The 21,479-nt window shown below is 35.6% G+C and overlaps 1 protein-coding gene across 1 annotated transcript in view; it reads left to right on the top strand.

The window, feature by feature from the left end:
• Window positions 1-21,479, top strand: part of IL1RAPL1 (interleukin 1 receptor accessory protein like 1) — a 1,416,727-nt gene that overhangs the window by 1,072,061 nt on the left and 323,187 nt on the right. The window contains exon 6 of the mRNA XM_066249265.1: window positions 17,081-17,155. Within this exon, the coding sequence (XP_066105362.1) occupies window positions 17,081-17,155 (75 nt within the window). The remainder of the gene's footprint in view (window positions 1-17,080; window positions 17,156-21,479) is intronic.

Genomic DNA, 21,479 nt, shown 5'->3' with positions numbered 1-21,479 from the left:
GCCCCAGGTGGGCAAAGCATCAACCCCTAGTGGGCTTGCCTGGTGGATCCCATGGTCGGGGCACATGTGGGAGTCTGTCTCTGCCCCCCCTCCTCTCATTAAATAAATAAATTAATTAAAAAATTTGCCCTGGCCGGTTGGCTCAGCGGTAGAGCGTCAGCCTGGTGTGCGGAAGTCCCAGGTTCGATTCCCGGCCAGGGCACACAGGAGAAGCGCCCATCTGCTTCTCCACCCCTCCCCCTCTCCTTCCTCTCTGTCTCTCCTTTCCCCTCCTGCAGCCGAGGCTTCATTGGAGCAAAAGATGGCCCCGGGCACTGGGGATGGCTCCTTGGCCTCTGCCCCAGGCGCTAGAGTGGCTCTGGTCGCAACAGAGCGACGCCCCCTGGTGGGCGTGCGGGGTGGATCCCGGTAGTCGGGCGCATGCGGGAGTCTGTCTGACTGTCTCTCCCTGTTTCCGGCTTCAGAAAAATACAGAAAAAAAATTATTCCTTTGATTAGTAATTCTACAAGAAAACTTATTTGAGCATTCACTTTTAAGGATAACACTGAAAACAGGGACAAGAATATTAAAATTTCCTTTAAAAGTATAATTCTTATTCTCAATGAATTTATAGTCACAAGACAAAGTTAAATGTATAGAAAAAAAAAGTTACAACCCAGCCTCTTAAAGGCAGGACAGAGGTGAGGAGAATGTGTATGGGGACCCTAGTCAGAGTCAGGAAAGTTTAGCTTAAGAAGTGATATCTGTGATAGTTATGGAAAGTGAATTAAGAGTTTAAGAAGGTGTGATATGGTATTCCAAAAAGAGGAAAGGAGGTACTTACCAAAACAGTTCAAGAGAATAGTGAACTGGAGAAATGGTATGATGTTCAGTGTACTTGATGCACAGTGGCCTGAGGATAGTTTCAGACTTTAAAGGAGCATAAAAAAATTACATCGGATCATGTTATTTTCCTGCTTACAAATATCTAATGATCTAATATTAAGTGCTGAATAAAAGTCTCAGCTTGCCTGACCAGGCAGTCACGCAGTGGATAGAGCATCGGACTAGGATGCAGAAGACCCAGTTTTAAAACACTGAAGTCGCTGGTTTGAGCACCATGTCACTGGCTTAATCATGGGATCATAGACATGACCTCATGGTCTCTAGCTTGAGCCAATAGGTTGCTGATTTAGAGCCCAAGGTCGCTGGCTTGAGCAAGGGGTCGCTCGCTCTGCTGTAGCCCCCCCGCCCCCGGGTCAAGACACATATGAGAAAGCAATCAATAAACAACTAAGGAGCTACAAAAAAGAATTGATGCTTCTCATCTCTCTCCCTTCCTGTCTGTTCCAATCTGTCCCTCTCTCTGTCTCTCCTTCTGTCTCTGTCACACACACATACATACACACATACACACACACAAGGTCTCAGCTTGCTAAACTGTAAGAAATATAAGCAAGTCCAGCCCAGATGAGCAAAACCACATGTTTGATCTGTTGTTGACCACAGATGCGTGAGTGAGCTGAGTAAAGATCATTCAAACCTGAACCAGATCAGCTGAACCTCCCAGCTGTTTTGTAGACTCCCAATAAGTAATAAATGGCTGCTATTTTAAGCTACTAAGATTTAAGATAATTTGAAACTCGGTAATATTTAACTGATAAATAGTATTTCCCTTTTTCAATTCTTTTTTCCTAAAGTAAAATGCCCTGCTATATTTATTATAAACAAAAAAAAAAATGTGAACATGTCATAGAAACAAATTTTTCTGAGAAAATAGAGCTGTGGTATTGCTTTGAGCTGGCATAGATACAATCCTGTTTCATTTTATTTTTTGTTATAAACTTGGCTCTAAATTTATAATTTATGCTTCACTGTATAGGCATATGTAGATGTATGCACATATTCATGCTATAAGTAACATCAAAAAATTTACAAGCCATGAAGTTTTCATATCTGTGATATTAAAAAGAACCTATTTTTATTTGAACAACTTCAAGCACAATAGACACAAAAATAGAGAGAATATCATCATGAAATTCCATGTACCCAATACTATTATTGTTTGTAACAGACTTTTCTTTTGAGAATATCAGTGGTGTTTAATGCAACTAAGAACAAATTTGCAGTTTGTTCCTGCATTGCCAGTTGCTGAAAAGAAAATTCTTCAAATGACTAACCTCCATTTGTTGCCAAGTTACTCTTGGCTATACACAGATAGCAAAAGTAATATAACAGCATTAACAGCATAATTATATTTGAATAGCAAGTTTTATTTAAAGAGTGCCTGATCTTATTGCTCATAGCCATGACTTTATTTTTTGTAGTATTCACATTTTTAATAACTTGTGATAGACTCTGATTTAATGAAACAATAGAAAACTGCTATAGGAATTATTTAGTAAGCTTTTAAACTTTGTTGAAGCTGCTTAAAATCCTTTTAGATAAGAGGTTATTATTTGTTAAATAGTTGTTTTCATAAAACGACTTCTGTAGAAAAGGTAATTCTCAACCGTGTTTCTTTGATGAATGATAACAATCGAAACAGGAAAAAGTGATGATAATGGAGGCATGTAAATTTTAGCTGCTTCATTTGCTGAATAAGTGAATGAATGGAAATTTAGGGTTCTGTGTTTTTTTTCCCTTTCACTGTACCTAGAATATAAAAAACAAAATGCTTTCTCTTTAGTTTGCTTTCTATGTATATTTCCTGGGGAGGAAGAAGTATAAAATGAAAAGAGGGAGAAGTGGAGGTAGGAAGGGAGAAGAGAAAGGAAAAAGGAAGGAAAGAAAGGAAGATTGGAGGAAAAGAGGGTAAAAAGAAAGGAAGAAGGAAGGGAAGAAAAGGAAAGGAGGGAAGGAGAGAGAGAGGGAGAGAGACTGATTATTTTGAGGCATATTTCTTAAAATAGTAATGCCAGTAAATATTGAGCCAACATGTAATTTAGCACATGGTATTTATATTACTATTATATACATACTAGACTTTCAGGGTTAAGTTCGCTTAGATATGAAGAATATCAATGTAACCTGTGCTATGGCCTATTGTGGCCTTATCATTGACAGAGGTCAGGAAAGTTAAAGTAAGTGAAAGGTGAATATACCAATATTTGACCAATTTATTATTGCCCCATAAGAAGCCTCCTACTGATGAAGTTTAATACATTTTGAAGAATATAACACAATAAGGGTAGAATTGCTTGTTTAGTTTATGTTCCTACACTTTATGCAAAAAAAATTGTTATTTTTTTACAGTATTTGAATTTTTGTAATCTGTCACTCTAAAGGATATTTTGAATATTTTATACAATTATTACAAAAATTTTAAAAATTTAGGTTATACGTATAAAACTTGAATTTCAGTGAAAATCATGATTATTCAGATTCATTTTTTCTTTTGTAACAGTTTTTGTGCATATTTTTGAAAATATTTAAAAAATTGAATTTATTGGAGTGACATTGGTTAACAAAATCATACCAGTTCATATGGACAACTGGTATTTGACAAAGGAGGTAAGAGCATACAATGGAGTAAAGACAGCCTCTTTAACAAATGGTGTTGGGAAAATTGGACATTTGCCTGCAAAAACATAAAACTAGACCACCAACCTACACCATTCACAAAAATAAACTCAAAATGAATAAAAGACTTAAATGTAAGCTGTGAAACCATAAGCATCTTAGAAGAAAACATAGGCAGTAAGCTCACTGACATCTCTTGCAGCAATATATTTGCCAATTTATCTCCACAGGCAAGTGAAATAAAAGACAGGATAAATAAATGGGACTAGATCAAACTAAAAAACATCTGCACAGCTAAAGACAATAAGAACACAATAAAAAGACAAACTACACAATGGGAGAACATATTTGACAAAATGTCTGATAAGTGGTTAATAACCAAAATTATAAAGAACTTGTAAAACTCAACACCAAGAAGACAAACAATCCAATCAAAAAATAGGCAAAAGAAATGAATAAATACTTCTCCAGGGAGGACATACAGATGGCCAATAGGCATATGAAAAAATGTTCAAGGCCCTGGCCGGTTGGCTCAGTGGTAGAGCATCGACCTGGCATGCAGGGGACCCGGGTTCGATTCCCGGCCAGGGCACATAAGAGAGGTGCCCATTTGCTTCTCCACCCCCCCTCCTTCCTCTCTGTCTCTCTCTTCTCCTCTTGCAGCCAAGGCTCCATTGGAGCAAAGATGGCCCGGGCGCTGGGGATGGCTCCTTGGCCTCTGCCCAAGGAGCTAGAGTGGCTCTGGTTGCGGCAGAGCGACACCCTGGAGGGTGCAGAGCATCGCCCCCTGGTGGGCAGAGCGTCGCCCCTGGTGGGCGTGCCAGGTGGATCCTGGTCGGGCGCATGCAGAAGTCTGTCTAACTGTCTCTCCCCATTTCCAGCTTCAGAAAAATACAAAAAAAAAAAAAATGTTCAACATCATAATCATTAAAGAAATGCAAATTAAAACCACAATGAGATATCACCTCACACCAGTCAGAATGGCACTCATCAACAAAACAACACAGAATAAGTGCTGGCGAGGATGTGGGGAAAAGGAAACCCTCCTGCACTGCTGGTAGGAATGCAGACTGGTCCAGCCACTGTAGAAAACAGTATGGAGATTCCTCAAAAAATTAAAAATCAAACTGCCTTTTGACCCAGCTATCCCGCTTTTAGGAATATACCCCAAGAACACCATAGCACTGTTTCAAAAGGAGAAATGCACCCCCCATGTTTATGGCAGCATTGTTCACAATAGCGAAGATCTGGAAACAGTCCAAGTGGCCCTCAGTGGACGAGTGGATTAAAAAACTTTGGAACATATATACTATGGAATACTATTCAGCCATAAGAAATGATGACATCAAATTATTTACAATAACATGGATGGACCTTGATAACATTATACTGAGCGAAATAAGTAAATCAGAAAAAACTAAGAACTATATGAATCCATACATAGATGGGACATAAAAATGAGACTCAGAGACATGGACAAGAAGGTGGTGGTTACCGGGGGTGGGGGGGGGAAGCGAGGGGGGAGGGAGGGGCACAAAGAAAACCAGGTAGAAGGTGACAGAAGACAATTTGACTTTGGGTGATGGGTATGCAACATAATCAAATGTCAAAATAACCAAGAGATGTTTTCTCTGAACATATGTACCCTGATTTATCAATGTCACCCCATTAAAATTAATAATAATAAAATTAAAAAATCATACCAGTTCAGGTGCCCCATTTTTTTTTTTTTTTGTATTTTTCTGAAGCTGGAAACGGGGAGAGACAGTCAGACAGACTCCCGCATGCGCCTGACCGGGATCCACTGGGCACGCCCACCAGGGGCGACACTCTGCCCACCAGGGGGCGATGCTCTGCCCCTCCGGGGCGTCGCTCTGTTGCGACCAGAGCCACTCTAGCGCCTGGGGCAGAGGCCGAGGAGCCATCCCCAGCACCCGGGCCATCTTTGCTCCAATGGAGCCTCAGCTGCAGGAGGGGAAGAGAGAGACAGAGAGGAAGGAGAGGGGGAGGGGTGGAGAAGCAGATGGGCGCTTCTCCTGTGTGCCCTGGCCAGGAATCGAACCCGGGACTTCTGCACGCCAGGCCGATGCTCTACCACTGAGCCAACCGGCCAGGGCCCAGGTGCCCCATCCTATAACACATCTTTTCATGCTATATTTTATGTTCACCCCCCCCAATTAAGTCTTCATCCATACCCTTCTCCACCCTGCCCCCAGGAATCACCACAGTGTTGTCCATAACAGTTTTAATGGGATTTCTAAAATGCTTACTTTTAGGGGAGGGTCCATTTTAATAATTGAGAGCATTGAATTCTATGTCATCACTAAGTCCTGCAACCATTCAAGCATTCTGCTTTGAAAGCCAATGGCAGACGTACTCCTCCCTTCCAATCTTAAGAAAGCAGTGAGAAATTTATTCAAATTCTACAATAAAAGCTTCACTATTGTCAAATATGGTTTAATCCTAATGAAATCCATTAAAATCACAGTTACAAAATCTGTAAAACTAATGTGTCCCCCATCTGCCCCATATCATCAGAAACTCCAGAAAAAACAAGGTATCTGGTAGAAACTATATTCAAAATCATAAGTCTTGAAAAATAGTCTACAGATGTCTAACTCTTGTGCCCATTAAAATCAGATGAGGGGTCTAATCTTGTCTTTAATACTCACTGGCTGTTCATTTTGAGAGATATTTCTAGATCTTTTCATTGTAACAAATTGATCGTCAAATGAAATAATGTAACTGCACACCCCAAATTATGATGTGTTAATTTTCCTATACCTATGCTTATTTTTAACCTTTTATATTTGTTCTTGTGTCTTAAAAGCGTTAAATTTATGCTGAGAGTTCCAGCTAACAACATGTCAACTTAATAGTTTGTGAATGAAGTTAAGTAGAGTGTGCTGTTTTAACTTTTAATGATAAATTGAGATAACGCCTGGCTACTTTGTTTTTAACTCCTGGCTAGTTCCTTTGAATAGTTACTGCCACTTATCAAACAAATATATTTTTGGGCTACTTTCTTTTGGTAAATATGTATTCATTGATTTCAAACAACTTTTATGTTAACTGCAGTATAATAGTATTAGGAAGCTTTTGCTGTATAGAAATTCCGTAATATTTCAATAGCTAAATGTTTTATAATACATTAGAATTAGTTCTGCAAATAGTTTGGTTGCAACCATGGCCCCAGATGGGCAGAAAATCAGCCCCAGATGCAGGTTGCTGGGTGGATCCTGGTCAAGGAACATATGGGAGTCTTTCTGTCTTTCTTCCCCTCACTTGGATAAGAAGAAAAAAAAATTAGTTTACAGCTCTGGAATGTCTGTACTGTTCTGTGTTAGGTGGATTATTCTATGTACAATATTTAGAAATGAGCCTCTTAATTTTTAGGTGTTTGGGCAAAAGCACTTGGTGGTAATCATTCTTTCTGGGGTGGGGGGCATGGGGGTTGAAAAGGGGAAGAGGATGTTAGTCACCTTTTATATGCACTCTCAATTAATTCTCACTTTGGCCTTCCATCTGCCCCTGTACTCTGTCATATCTGGCCTTTCTGGGTACTAAATCTGCATAGATTCCATAGGTCCTCATGGCTTCCTTCATGACTATGGTCCACTCTATGATAACCCAGATAGTAGCATCCTCTACCATTTCATTAAGCCCCAAGTTTTCAATAGTTTTCAGTCGACCAGAAAATTGAAGTTGTTTGTCCAAATCAGGCTGGAAGTATAAGTGATAAAACCCCTTTTAATGTATGTTGATCACAGACAGGTTTTCTCAGCCTCAACACTACTGATATCCCAGATCACTTTTATATGGGAGTTTCTTATGCATTGCAGTTAAGCAGTATCCCTTGTCAAGTAGCATCCACCTAAACAAGAGTTGTGAACCACTGTCAGAGAGCCATACCAGTGAGTAATTGTGCAAGATTCTGTATCATGAAGAAAAAGCCAGGAAATTTCAATACCTTTTGCATATAATATAATCTGGAAGTAATCTTTTGCATCCAATATAATCTGGAAAGTCATTAAATTATATTAAATACTATAGAAATATAATGTCATTCTGTGATATTTCAAGCCAAGAAAAGAATTTTTAAAATCTCTCTGACTTTCAACAGTACCATGGTACCTTTGTCTATTGCACAATTTTTAATAAGCATTTCTAAATACCCTAGAATTTGTCATTTTCATTATTTGAAGAGCTTTTATCTACTAATAGAAAAAGAAAAAATGATGTACCATGATAATTTTTCATACTTTCTGATTGCTAGGGAAGAGATACTTTCCCTTACAGACATATAATTCATTGGAATTGACTGTTGTCCTTAGAAACTAATTGGTGACCATTAATTTTTTCCTTGCCTGTCAACAAAAGTGAAAACAGTAGTTGGCATGCTACCTACTTGATTATAACTATTATATCAATCAGCATCCTTTTCCTAGGGTTCATCATTATTAATCTAGATAATTCAGTATTGTTTCTTTTTTCTCACCATTTGTTTTCTGCTTTGACTACACACAAACTTATTTATGTGGTGAAATCAGTTATGAGGCCAGTAGAAAATCATTCCCACAACATTTATACAATATCTACCACAACAATAGTTCAACAAAAAATTTAAAATATTAAGTAACATTTATTTATTCTGACTTCCCACATTCTCTGTTGTTTGCCCTCCATATTTTTCTCAGCTTACTTTGTCAGAATTGGGGTTCAGTGGGTGACTAAATGAGTTCTGGCATTAGCCATGGGTCTGGCTGTAGCGAGCAAGGCTGTACATAATGGAAACTGAGGCATAAGAGACAATTATAAACGTTGGAAAATAACTAGAGAACCTTAACCCTAACAACAGCTCTATATTAATTAACTTTTCCTATGATACTCTTGAATAATTATATTTTAAAAACAATTACTCAATTAATATAACCTTTTCATTATTTATGTTACCTGGGAGGTTGATCAAGATTTTAGAAAGTGTTAAATATAAATTCATCACTACTAAGTTAGAACAGTATTTTATAATTAATATTTTTAATAAGAAAAAAAGTCGAACACGATAATATTAAATTTTCTAATTGAATATGTTCTACCTATCATTGATCCACAGGAGTACTGGAAAATTGTTCTTAATCATTTGGCTAAGGTTGGCCTGGATTCTATTAGTCAAAAATGAATTTGAGGGTATTAAACATTTTTTTCCATGATGTTAAAGCAAAATATCATAGAGGTTACCCAAAATTTAGTTCATGATAAATGAATATGGCATTAGCCTGAAATATAAAAGTTTATAGAGTGTTTTCTATAGCCTTTATGGATATAGAAAGGTGACTGAATAAATGTATCAGGGGTCCCCAAACTAGGGCCTGCGTTCCGCATGCAGCCCCCTGAGGCCGTTTATCTGCCCCCGCCACACTTCCAGAAGGGGCATCTCTTTCATTGGTGGTCAGTGAGAGGAACACATTGACCATCTTATTAGCCAAAAGCAGGCCCATAGTTCCCATTACAACACTGGTCAGTTTGTTGATTTAAATTTACTTGTTCTTTATTTTAAATATTGTATTTGTTCCCGTTTTATTTTTTAACTTTAAAATAAGATATGTGCAGTGTGCATAGGGATTTGTTCACAGTTTTTTTTACAGTCAGGCCCTCCAATGGTCTGAGGGACAAAGAACTGGTCCCCTATGTAAAAAGTTTGGGAACCCGTAAAATGTATAAAAACTTGTCCCTTGATCCCTACTATCCTATAAAACTGCCCCTCTTGCATTTTCTACTCCCATATCATTACATGGAACCACCATTCATATATTTTTTTTTCCAAAGTGAGAAGCGGGGGGTGGCTGACAGACAGACTCCCGCATGCGCGGGACTGGGATCCACCCAGCATGCCCACTAGGGGGCCATGCTTGGCCCATCTGGGGCTTTGCTCTGCTGCAACTGGGGCCATTTTAGTGCCTGAGGTAGAGGCCATGGAGCCATGCTCAGCACCCGGGCCAACTTTGTCCCTATGGAGCCTTGGCTGTGGGAAGGGAAGAGAAAGATAGAGAAAAAAGAGAGGGGGAAGGGTAGAGAAGCAGATGAGTGCTTCTGCCATGTGTCCTGGTCGGTAATCGAACCCAGGTCTTCCACACTCCAGGCCGACGCTGTACCACTGAACCAACCAGCCAGGTCCTCATGTATTTTTTTGAGGCCATAACTGGAAATCCCCTTTAATTCCTGGATTTTTATTTACATTTCACATTGAGTCCATCAGTAAATTTTGTAAATCCTACTTTCCAAATAGATATGTAAAGGAAAAATTGCTACCATTTCCAGCACTCACACCAATGTACCATCACCTTTGAGTGGACTGTTTCAATACTTCCTTCCTGTGGCCACTCTGCCATACTGCCTGCACTACTCCATCTCCCATACTCAATCACCATGGTGCCAGAGGGATTTCTTCTGGCATATGATTGCTAACAAAGTCTCTTTTCATAACTGTTCAGGGCTTTCTCATTATGTTTTGAATAAAACTCAAGTTTTTTCCATGTTTTATAAAGCTCTGACTGAATTGGCCCATGGCTGTCTCTGAACTCAGTGCCACTCTTGCCTAATGTCAATATAACTATAATAAAATGGCTTGTCCTATCCTTCAAACATACCATGTGCATTCCCATCTCAGGGCCTTTGCTCTGGCTCTTTTCTCTGCCCACCATAACCTTCCTCTATGTCTTCACATGGCGAGTTTCCTCCCTTTACAGAAATCTGTTTCAAATGATCTTTAGAACATACTTTCCTGACATTCCTCTCTAAAATAGCACCATCATTAGTGTCTTTCTCTTTTATCTACTTTTTAAATATAGTACTTATAACCATTTTATGTAATATTATGCCTACATTCATTTACATGTATATTTTCCATCACACCTTCTGGAATTCAACTCCCTAAGGAGAGTTAAATTTCTCTGCCTGGTTCACTGTTTAAAATTTTAAATTTGAAAAATATTACTATATTTGTTTAATGAATGAACATATTTGGTTTTATTTGCATTAATAAGCAACACTTATCACTCTATATGAATAAAATATAAGCATTAAAGCTAGTCAAATGAATTTCTTGATTTCTTTGAATACATGCATTTTGCTATATGGAGTAACAGTTACATCCTTGGAAGTGTTTGCTCTGTTGCCTTGACATGACTGTTAGGTCAAGGTTATCTTGTATATGATGCTAATTTGTTCATAAACTACTCTTCTCCCTGGACTTTGCTCAGTTTCTGTGCCTCTCTCCTCCCTCTTTGAGCCTTCTGAGACTTATTGACTCTGCTGTGGGTCACCATAATTATTTGCAACAGAAAGGAGAAACATTACCAATCTGAGTATGTTAGAGATAAGTAAAAAATAGTGACTTTTCCCCAAAATGGCTTCACCTAGTATAAGTTGTTATTATCTCTTGTCCATTCAATTCTTAGCCCAAAGACCATGAAATTGTGTCTACTTGCTATAATTCTCACAAGTTCTATGCTCCAATGTTAGAAATTAATGTTGAAACATTCCAAGCCAAAAAAAAGCAGAATGGCAATCCTATTCCGAGTCACTGAAGATCTATGGGTAATCCACATTCCTTTTACTTGTTAGGAAAATAAGCTGTTGTTTGTCAACTCTTTTAAGTTAAACAAAAATACATGCATACAGACAACAACAGCAACAAAAACATTGTAAAATGGAGTATGTTGGTTGGATTGCCAAGAAACAAGTTTCATTGTCATCTGTATAATCTGTGATACTGTTTTGTGACCAGATTTAGTTGATAAATTTCAAAGAGGTCATAAAGAAATTACCTCTTGAGTATAGCACTCATTAGAATGCATCATATTCAGATATGCTCTCATCTTATATAGTCTTATGGTAGACTCTAAGTCTTATTTATCCTTTTATTTTTAATGTGGTACTTACTACTTATAAGTACTTCATAAATGATCTTGAAATTGAATTATGGAGTTATAATTACCTAGGTTTTTAAATGGCTGTTTTAAATTGTTTTTTAATTCATTCATTAATTCATTCATTTTAGAGAGGGGAGAAGGGGAGAGAGAGAGAAAGAGAGAAAGAAGGGGTGGAGGAGCAGGAATCGTTAAGTCCCATATGTGCCTTGACGAGGCAAGCCCAGGGTTTTGAACTGGCGACTTCAGCATTCCAGGTTGATGCTCTATCCACTGTGCCACCATAGGTCAGGCCAATTACCTAGGGTCTAAGGTCTGTGTTTAAAATATGTGTTTTATTTATTTTCAAATCTTTTATAATCCCAGTACATTGCTTACATATCTAAATTTCTTTGAAATGTTTTTTGTTTAATTGAGTTCTTGAAGATATATCAGTTCTCCTGCTGTGGAAACTAATATGGGAAATATTAATGATTCTTAAACTCAGGAACTAAATGCCTTTGAACCTTAATTAAATATGCAGTTCATTATTTTACAAACAATAATATTTTTCTTATCAGGCTACAAAGAATGCTAAATGATATTTTCCTAAACTTTGATGGGAATCATTAGAACAGATTTATTTTTTACTTACTATATCTAGGCACTTAATCTCTTATCGTATTTAATCCTCACACCAAGACATAGAAAAGAACTATTTATGTCACATTTTACATATAAGGAGATTGAGATTCAGAGAATTTAAATAACTTCTCCAACTTGCCAAACCAATAAGGCAGAGTCAAAAAATTTTATACCCATATCTCCCTGAAAACTGTTTTATCTTTCTTATTTTATCATATAATGCTACTAATAAACAAATCAGAGAAAGTACTACTTAAAATACATTTTGAAAATTATGTATGATTTTAACAAAATAAATTTTGTGGTAGGATGATCATAGATATCCAAGAAGTATTGCATATTCTCAATAGTATTTGCAGGATTAGTATTTAAGGAACTAATATTAAATTTTAGATGGGTGACTGGTCAACCAAAAAATGTACTTTCATTCTAATATATCACATTTCTATCCTTCTTAAAAACAGCAGAAAATTTCAAGACTACTGGCCTCATTACCCTAGTCTGTTGCCACTTTTGGTTTTGGAAGATGGGATTCTATTTTTCACCATTTCATAATGCAAATATATGTGGAATGGGGTGGGGAGAAAAAGATCATATCCCTTTTGATTGGTCTGGGAACCTTAACATAAAGAATCAGTCCTGTACACGACTTTATGTATCCACTTTTAGTTATTTCTTTAACTGGCAGCTGGTAAGCAAAACAAATATCCTTAAAATTCCCTTCTGTGCAGAACAGTTTTGTCAATTGGAACATATAATAACTCTGTAACAGGGGTCTGTTTTTATTTTAAATAACTGTATTAGCTTTAATGGGCCTGACCTGTGGTGGCTCAGTGGATAAAGCATAGACCTGGAATGCTGAGATCGCCAGTTCGGAGCCCTGGGCTTACCTGGTCAAGGCACATATGGGAATTGATGCTTCCTGCTCCTTCCCCCTTCTCTCTCTCTCTCCTCTCTAAAATGAATAAATAAAATCTAAAAAATAACATTTAAAAAAGAGCTTTAATGTTTTTAGTAGGATATTCTGAAGAATAAAGTGAAAGCTGGGAAATGCTTTTGTTGGTGGATACACAGAATTATTTTAATGCATAACTAGCAAGAGAAAATCTCTAATTGTGGGGGGTTTTTTGTTAGACAAAACATGATTAGGATTTAAATTCAATCTGTGCTTCATGTCGCTATTGTCATATTTTATTTAGTTTTTTAATAATTTCAGTTTAGTCAGTGAGTGTGTGTGTGCATGTGACAGAAGATATCTGAGAGAGACCCCCAAAGCAAGTTATTTCTGACAATAAAACGTTAGTTACTCTAGTCATGATCTGATGCTAATTACTTTATTTTTTATTTAAGTAAATGGTTTGAATTTCTTTCCAGTCCCACCTTTGCCTATGAAGAAAAGAAGGGGGAATTTGTGTTTGTGTGTGTGTTGATTGTGTTTGCTCATTACCATTTCTGTATTTGTTTTCCAGTTCTGTCTTCCGTAAATTTGATTCAACTAATATTTACTAAACACAATCACCATAATATCAGAAACATTCAACTAATGGATAAATGAGCACATGCTGTTTCTTCATGGCAGCAAAATCTCTCACCTTCAATTGACTGTGGAACTGAGCTATATCTTAGCTTTAATGGTCGTCCCTTGACACAGTCATTTTAACAATGTGTCAAATCTGTAGTTCAGCTGTCATGCTATTTGGTAGTTTGTATTTACTTTTATCAAAGACAGGTGAATCATACAAAAAACATAACTAATTGATACCTGTCATAGCGTAATATCAAAACCTAACATTTATAGATGGCAGATTGCACAGAAAAAGGATTCTTTTATAGGTTATGTTATGGCTACTTAGTTGCATGTTTTTCCTTTCCTAACAAATTGCTAAGAGCTATAGTAGTTTCTTAGAATTTTTAAGGAGCAAGTATCAAAGAACTGGGATGCAAAGATCTAACAAGGCCGCTAGCTTGAATTTGCTTTGTTACCTTTGACAAATCAGTTGTTCTAGTTGCACCTCAAATTCTTGATCTCTAAAACAAGGGAGTTGAATAAACCCAGAATTTTTTATTTTTAATATATTTTTAATTTTTTTAGTTTTTGCATTTTTTAAATTTTTGATTACTGTAAGGCCTAAGGGCAGAAACCAAACTGTTCCAAATCCTCATTACAGTGCCTAACACATGTTCAATATACATCAGTTTAATTGATTTTTAAATTTTTTTTATTAAAATATACTTGGCACACAATATTATATTAGTTTCAGGTATACAACATAGTGGTATAACATGTATCTTATGATGTGATCATTACACTAAGACTAATGAGCATCTGTCACCATGCAAAGTCATCACACTGTTATTGACTATATTCTCCAACCCTTTCACCCATCCCTCTACCCTCCTCCCTCTGACAACCATCAGTTGTTCTTTGTTTCTATGAGTCCCTTTTTGTTTTGATTGTTCATTTGTTTTGATTTTTTAAATCTACATATAAATAAAATCATGTGGTATTTTTCTTTCTCTGTCTGACTTATTTCACTTAGCATAATACCTCTAAGTCTATCCATATTGTCACAAATGGCAGAATTTTATTCCTTTTTATTGTTCTGTACTGTTCCATTGTATCTATATGTGTATATGTACATATACAGGGGTTTACAGTTGTAATATAAATAAGTATTACAAGAATAAGTAAATAATAATGCAAGCATAAACTCTGTGTTTTATATACTCACAATTATAAACCTATTTTGCCCACCCCTGTATAAACCACATCTTCTTTATTCATCCATTGATACATGAATTGATTTATTTTGATTAAAATATTGGGTAAAATAGCAAATAAAAGGCAGAACTACTTTTGTCAGAGAGGGTTGAGTGGTAAAACAATGCATAAGGTCAAGCCCCATGGACCACATCTGATCTCTATCTTTACTTCATCTGCCCAGGGGTGCACCATGGAAATCAGGGCTTTAGAGAACACATTTTAAAAATTAAAAAAAAATCTTAATAAGCATATAGTTTTCTCTGTCTCTAACATTCCACAATTCCTCTGCAAACTTAGAGTTGTTTTATGAGAGTAATATGAAATGTCTTAAGGATATAACATTAAGTCATGGATATGGGTGGTGGGTTGGGGTAGAGAAGCGCACAAACATTTAATATTTCAAAATCAATGTTCTCTATAAGGATTTTATTATCTTTCTCTACAGATCTTTTCTCTTGCTGTAAATTAGTGCCAGATTATACAATAAGCTGTACAGAGATGTGTTGTAGTATTGGGTACCTGAATCCTGTATAATTATGTTAACCAGTATCACCTCGATAAAATTCAATTAAAAAATAAATTAGTCCTGGATGTGTTTGAACAGGAACATTTCTTTCAGCTGATTTCTATAAGAAACTGTGGAGTTGTCTATTTGTTACTGCATAATCACAAGATTTTATAACTTGAGCTAATTTGCTGGATGAGCCCGTTATTTTGATACCATGGTTGCTTTGCTTTTGAAATTCACTGGAATCATTTGATAATCAGAGCCTGAAGAATGTGGCTTTTTGACAGATTAGTAGTGAACTATTTTGACAAGAATTAGTGAATAATATAATTATTTATCTAGTAGAAGAATAAAAATTATACAGATCACTGTAGGTAAGAAATAAGTAAGCTTAATCAGAGTGATGTCATATCTTTGACAATAATTTCACAGCATTTGACATCTTATTAACTCAACTTTGCTTTCCCTTTCATTCCCATCTCTGTGTTAAATATTAACAAAAGTGAATGAATAATGCATTCAATTAATTATAAACAAAGACAATTGATCTTATGTGTGGTTGGTCTCCCAAACCAAAACTCTTAACACTCACCCTGTTTTTCTGAGTTGAGGTATATCATCCATTTGTACCAACCATGTTTTCTGTTAAGGAAAAATAGGGGTGAGTTGATAAATCAGACTGAATTCTTGAATCCTCTGATGATGAGGGCATGTGACCAACTGTCATTGCTGACAAGATCAGCCTTTCCTTATCAACCAAACTGGTGCATCTTCCTGGCCAGGAAGGATGAAAATCCTCAAAGCAGAAACATTTAGTTCAATAAACTTTAATTGATCATTTCTGTACTTGCTAGAGTAGAAGTTGGAGTGAGATTTCAAGGGACCTGGACAATTTAATCAGCTAGGGTGGAGAGGGAGGCTTAAGGAAGAAGAACTGGCTATTGTCTAGAGTCTGGGTTATCTAGATTAGCTAAGAATGCAGGCTGCAGTGGGAAAACTATCAAGATGCTTAATAGTAAAATATTAGGCCTGTAGGTTTGTAATTGAATTGATGAGAGCACAGAGTAGAAGAGTAGGCAAACAGAATCAAAGAGAGTATATCATTGAATTAGTAATAAATAATATGAAATATAATAGATAATAGTAATAAGATGTTTTTTCATTTAAAAATATGATCTTGGTGAATACATATATTTTTTTTTGAGTGTTCAGCTTGTACTGGTACTAATTTAATGCCGCATTGTTACCCTGTTTATAGAGTATGTGTAAGAAATATTCAATATAATTACTATGTTATGGATTTTGAGGCAATGCAATTCAGGGTATGGAAACTAGGAATGGAATTAAGAAGAATGAAGCAGCATTATACAAATACAAAAAAACAAACAAGCAAAAATAACATTCAAATGCCTGATATAATGTGTAGTTTTAATTAACACAGTAAAAAAATATGTGCAAATTGAAAAGATTTGGTGAAACATAGTCTTATGTTCTTAAAGACTGATCAGTCCTGATTCAGTACTTAAACAGTCTCCTGTGATTGTCAAGTATTATATTTGATTCATGTACAATCTAATAGCTCTTCAGTTCGCCTGAAGGTACTGCCTGCAATTGTAAGTCATTACATAGTTGGTAGAATGCTTTGCCACACTACTCTGAGAGTGAAAAATATTTAGGGAAATAAACTGTTTTCTATTCTTCAGTTCATGCAGCATAACTACAGTCTAAGTATTATTATTATTATTGTTTTTCAGCTCCTCTGACTGATAAGCCACCCAAGCTTTTGTATCCTGTGGAAAATAAATTGACAATTCACGAGACACAAATCGGTGAGTAACTCCTTAATTCCAGTTAATACATTTTTCTCAGTACACCTGACAATGAATAAACCTAGACTGTAACCTGATGTAATATTCTGTGCTAACCCCATGTGTACTTAAAGGGTGAAAAGTTAGAAATTACCAACAAACATGGACCACTCCTCTACAGGGCATGCATTAAGCCCAAGCTGAACATATGAATGTAAAATCTCATGTGCCATTTAATGGTCACTGGGAAATCAGATGGGCTGAAAGTTTTACTGATGGTGTTATAATTATTGTCATTTTACAAAGCTTGAATTGGTTTTAAGGCAGACAATATGGAACTATTTGACTTATCTATTATTATACCAAAATACAGTTTTTGAAAATTGGGGGAAAGGTACAGATTTATAAAAATATGTGGTACTATTACAGTTAAAATAACTTTTTACTTAAATATAATGGACATTATACTAGTTAAGTCATGAATAATATATTAATAAAATGCGATCAAGTGGTTTTTGATGAAAGAACTAATAAGCTTGGGACATAAGAATATAGACAGTTTATAATTCAATCAATACATCCAATTGTACACAAATCAGAACTCTCACATACTTATCATAGAGTTTAGTCCAGAATTTCTGAATCTGACTTATCTATATTCAGTTATATCAAATCATGAAAATTTACTCATCTTAAATATAAATATATAGCACATTTAATCATATTATTTGAGTTTTTAATTATATTTGAGATATAGTATGCATGTATATATAATTAACTTTAGCAAAAAGTTATTTTTTATGGTAGTTTGATATAAAAGATTACCAAACGTATGAATTTAACCATATATTCTTGTTTGTTAAGGAAATTTTTTCTTATATTAACCATTGATAGTAGAAATGCATTTACTGTATACAAGAACAAAAAAAAATGATAGCCTATCCCTTGGTCACCAATGTTATTATTATTCTCAGAGTGAGAATTTGGATTAAAATTTTAAATTTTATTTCAAATAAAGATTACAGATGTAATAACCTTTACCTATAGCTTATCCAAAGTCATAGTGAAAAAAGATATAATGATGGTTTTAGATCTTTTAAAATTATTTTACTCAATGCATTGCTAACATTGGAAATACATATATTTACTAACTTTGAAAAAAAACATGTGTGAGACTTATAAAAGTCAAGCTACTAATATGCTTCTTTGATGGTAAACCCAAATCTTTGAATTAATGCCATATACATGTATGTATTACCATAATTGTCCTTATTTAGAGGTGGAAAACTATAAGCAGCATTAAAGTGATGCTGTATATGAAACAAGCAGATATATTAAAATTGCATCATGCTTTTTACTCAGCTATGGTATATTAAGGTATATTAAATTTGATTGTTACTTTCTATTTTGAAATATAAATTCTCATAAGTGGCCATGATCATATAAACTTTTCAATAACTCTTAAGAAGATATACTTCTAAGAAGTTATGCAAAACTATAAAATCTTGTGCCTTGAAGGAATTGTTTATGGTACCAGTTCTCGGTAATGAACACAGTGAAAATGAAATTAATTGTATCTCTTTACTTGTCAGTACAATTAAAATAATTTTATGATTGATGACTTCCCATTGGGCTTCTATATATTGTCCCTGAAATTGGAGTACATCAGATTGTTCTTTATTTCATACTAAAATGTCTTACAAAATGAAATAATTTGTAAAGCTTTCCTTTTAAAAATTAATTTTTTCTTGCACAAAAATCACAAGGACTACTCAAATTGATTTGAAAATATGAAAATTTTTAGGCAGATTATAAGGTCTGACTGTATGTTCATTTAAAAATATATAGGCATGGCTGTTATCAAAATGCTCCAGGAAGTACTCTAATCCCTTTATCACAACTGCCAAAAGGAACATGAGTTCTCTTTAAACACCAAGTAAACTAGGGATATCGACCTGGGATTTGGATTCTTTTATACAACTTTTGTTTTATTTTGTGATTTCTGTTCTCATTGTATAGTATAAATCATTCAATCTTAATTCTCGAATTATGGAGTAACAGTTAATTTCAAATAACTACCTTTCTGGTGTTCCTGGTGCAGTAGTATTGGTGAACAACTGATCAAAAAAAAATAAGTGAAAATAGGAAATAATATTAAAGACAAAAAAAAGATTAAAAATCCCTAAAATATATTTGTTTTTTTACAATAAATACTTAGATTTTACATCTCCTTGGAGACTTAATTTTTGCTCTTTCCAGATTTGAAAAAGATATTAAAGTTCAACAGGCTCAAAATGTGATTTTATATCATAAAAAAGGAGGGCAGAATGAAGGGTCATGAGGTGGGAGGAAACAGGGTGGCCATGACCAGTGATAGAGAACATGTAAGTGTTACCTGCTTTAATAAGAAGGTGAGAATCTACAAAAGAGGCTTATTGGCTGAGAGCTTTTATGTCTGTTTCAACCTAGTTCTAAACTCACTCAACCTTGACTTCCAAGACTAATAAAACTGCCATATGGGTTATGGTATAAGAACAATAATGAGAAATTACACAAAACTGAGTTGATACATGTCTGATGACCTAGTTGAACATCCTAGTTAAGTTATACACATCCATTTGACTTTGGTAATGGCACACCCATCAATTCCCCAGTTTGTCTGCAAATATATAAAACTCATTAATAGTGACAGATAAGAACATAGAAAGTATGGATTTGTCTTCCCCTCCACATTATTCTTTTTCTGATATTAGCTGGCCATGCCTACATTTCCTATATAAATTCCTGTGTCCTTTTTTTTCAAATTCTTTCATCTTCTCAATATGGAAAGATTCTAAAAGTGATCATTTAAACAGTTCTGGTGTAGAACGCAAAAGGCACAAAAAAGCAAAGTACTTAGGGGAAAAACAAAATAGTAACTAAATTCATATAAAGTATGGAAATAGGTACACAAAATAGCATTTCCACTTTAAGTGGCATCTATGTGTTACTTCTAATGTGAAAAAAAAAAAGACTTTTGTTCTTTGTAAGTAACTTTCTGATATCAGCAAATATATGGACAGCACTTTCTTGGGCAGAAGGCCCAGAAATCAAACTGTACAATTCTCAAATTCAGTCCAAGAAGCAAAACTGACTTAGTCCTTTCAGGCAGCTATAGTTAAGAGAATTGTAAGACATACATTTTCTTGCTGAGTTTGATCCCTGAAAGTATTAATTAGAAATGTGACCTTCTTGCTATGGCCAAGAGCCCATTTTCAGAACCTTTCAGAATAGAGAATGTTATACTCATTATTACCAGACTTTCAAAGAGTAGATATCCATTCCACCCTTAACCTAGTGAGACACATATTCTTTTACAACTTAGAATTTACTGAAAATTGTGATTACTAATCAGGATATGGGTATCGCTGTATTTAATTTTTTTGGCCTTAAAAATAATTATACTGGTTAATTGTAGAAATTTGAGGAGACATGCAGAAAAGAATCTTGTTTCTTATACTTTATATTATAAAAAAATTCTGCCTTTATTCTCAGAAAATACCCTTTCAATGACTACATGATATCCATGTGAAAGTGCTATAATTTCATATACAGATTAAATTTTGATTTTTCTAATTCTATTACAAATAGTAGCCCTGGACAGTTGGCTCAGTGGTAGAGCATCGGCCTGGCGTGCAGAGGTCCCAGGTTCAATTCCCGGCCAGGGCACACAGGAGAGGCACCCATCTCCCTCTCCACCTCTCCCCCTCTCCTTCCTCTCTGTCTCTCTCTTCCCCTCCCACAGCCAAGGCTCCATTGGAGCAAAGATGGCCCGGGTGCTGGGGATGGCTCCTTGGCCTCTACCCCAGGCGCTAGAGTGGCTCTGGTCGCGGCAGAGCGATGCCCCGGAGGGGCAGAGCATCGCCCCCTGGTGGGCATGCCGGGTGGATCCCGGTCGGGTGCATGCGGGAGTCTGTCTGACTGTCTCTCCCTGTTTCCAGCTTCAGAAAAATACAAAAAAAAAAAATTGTGATGCAATAATCTTCATCTATACATTTTCTCTTACTTCATGATTATTTTAACATAACAGATCCCTGAAAGAAAAAAAATACTAGGTAAAAGAGAGTAATTTTGTTTAAGTTTCTTGATACATAGTTTCAGAATTCTTACTAGAGTAGTTAGTTGCACAAACTCTCCCCAGAAGGATATAATGAGTATAATAACTTTTTAATCTTTAATAAAAGTAATAAAATATTATTTTTGTAACACAGAGCTCTTAAAGGAAAAATGACTTTCCTTCATATCAGAATCATTTCTTCTCTTCCTTTCTTATTTCTTTTTCTCTTTCTTCACTCATTGAGTACAA

The sequence above is a fragment of the Saccopteryx bilineata genome, chromosome X (genome assembly GCF_036850765.1).
Source record: "Saccopteryx bilineata isolate mSacBil1 chromosome X, mSacBil1_pri_phased_curated, whole genome shotgun sequence".
Taxonomy (NCBI): domain Eukaryota; kingdom Metazoa; phylum Chordata; class Mammalia; order Chiroptera; family Emballonuridae; genus Saccopteryx; species Saccopteryx bilineata.
The sequence above is the reverse complement of the archived record's forward strand: the minus strand, read 5'-3'. Positions and strand labels throughout refer to the sequence as shown.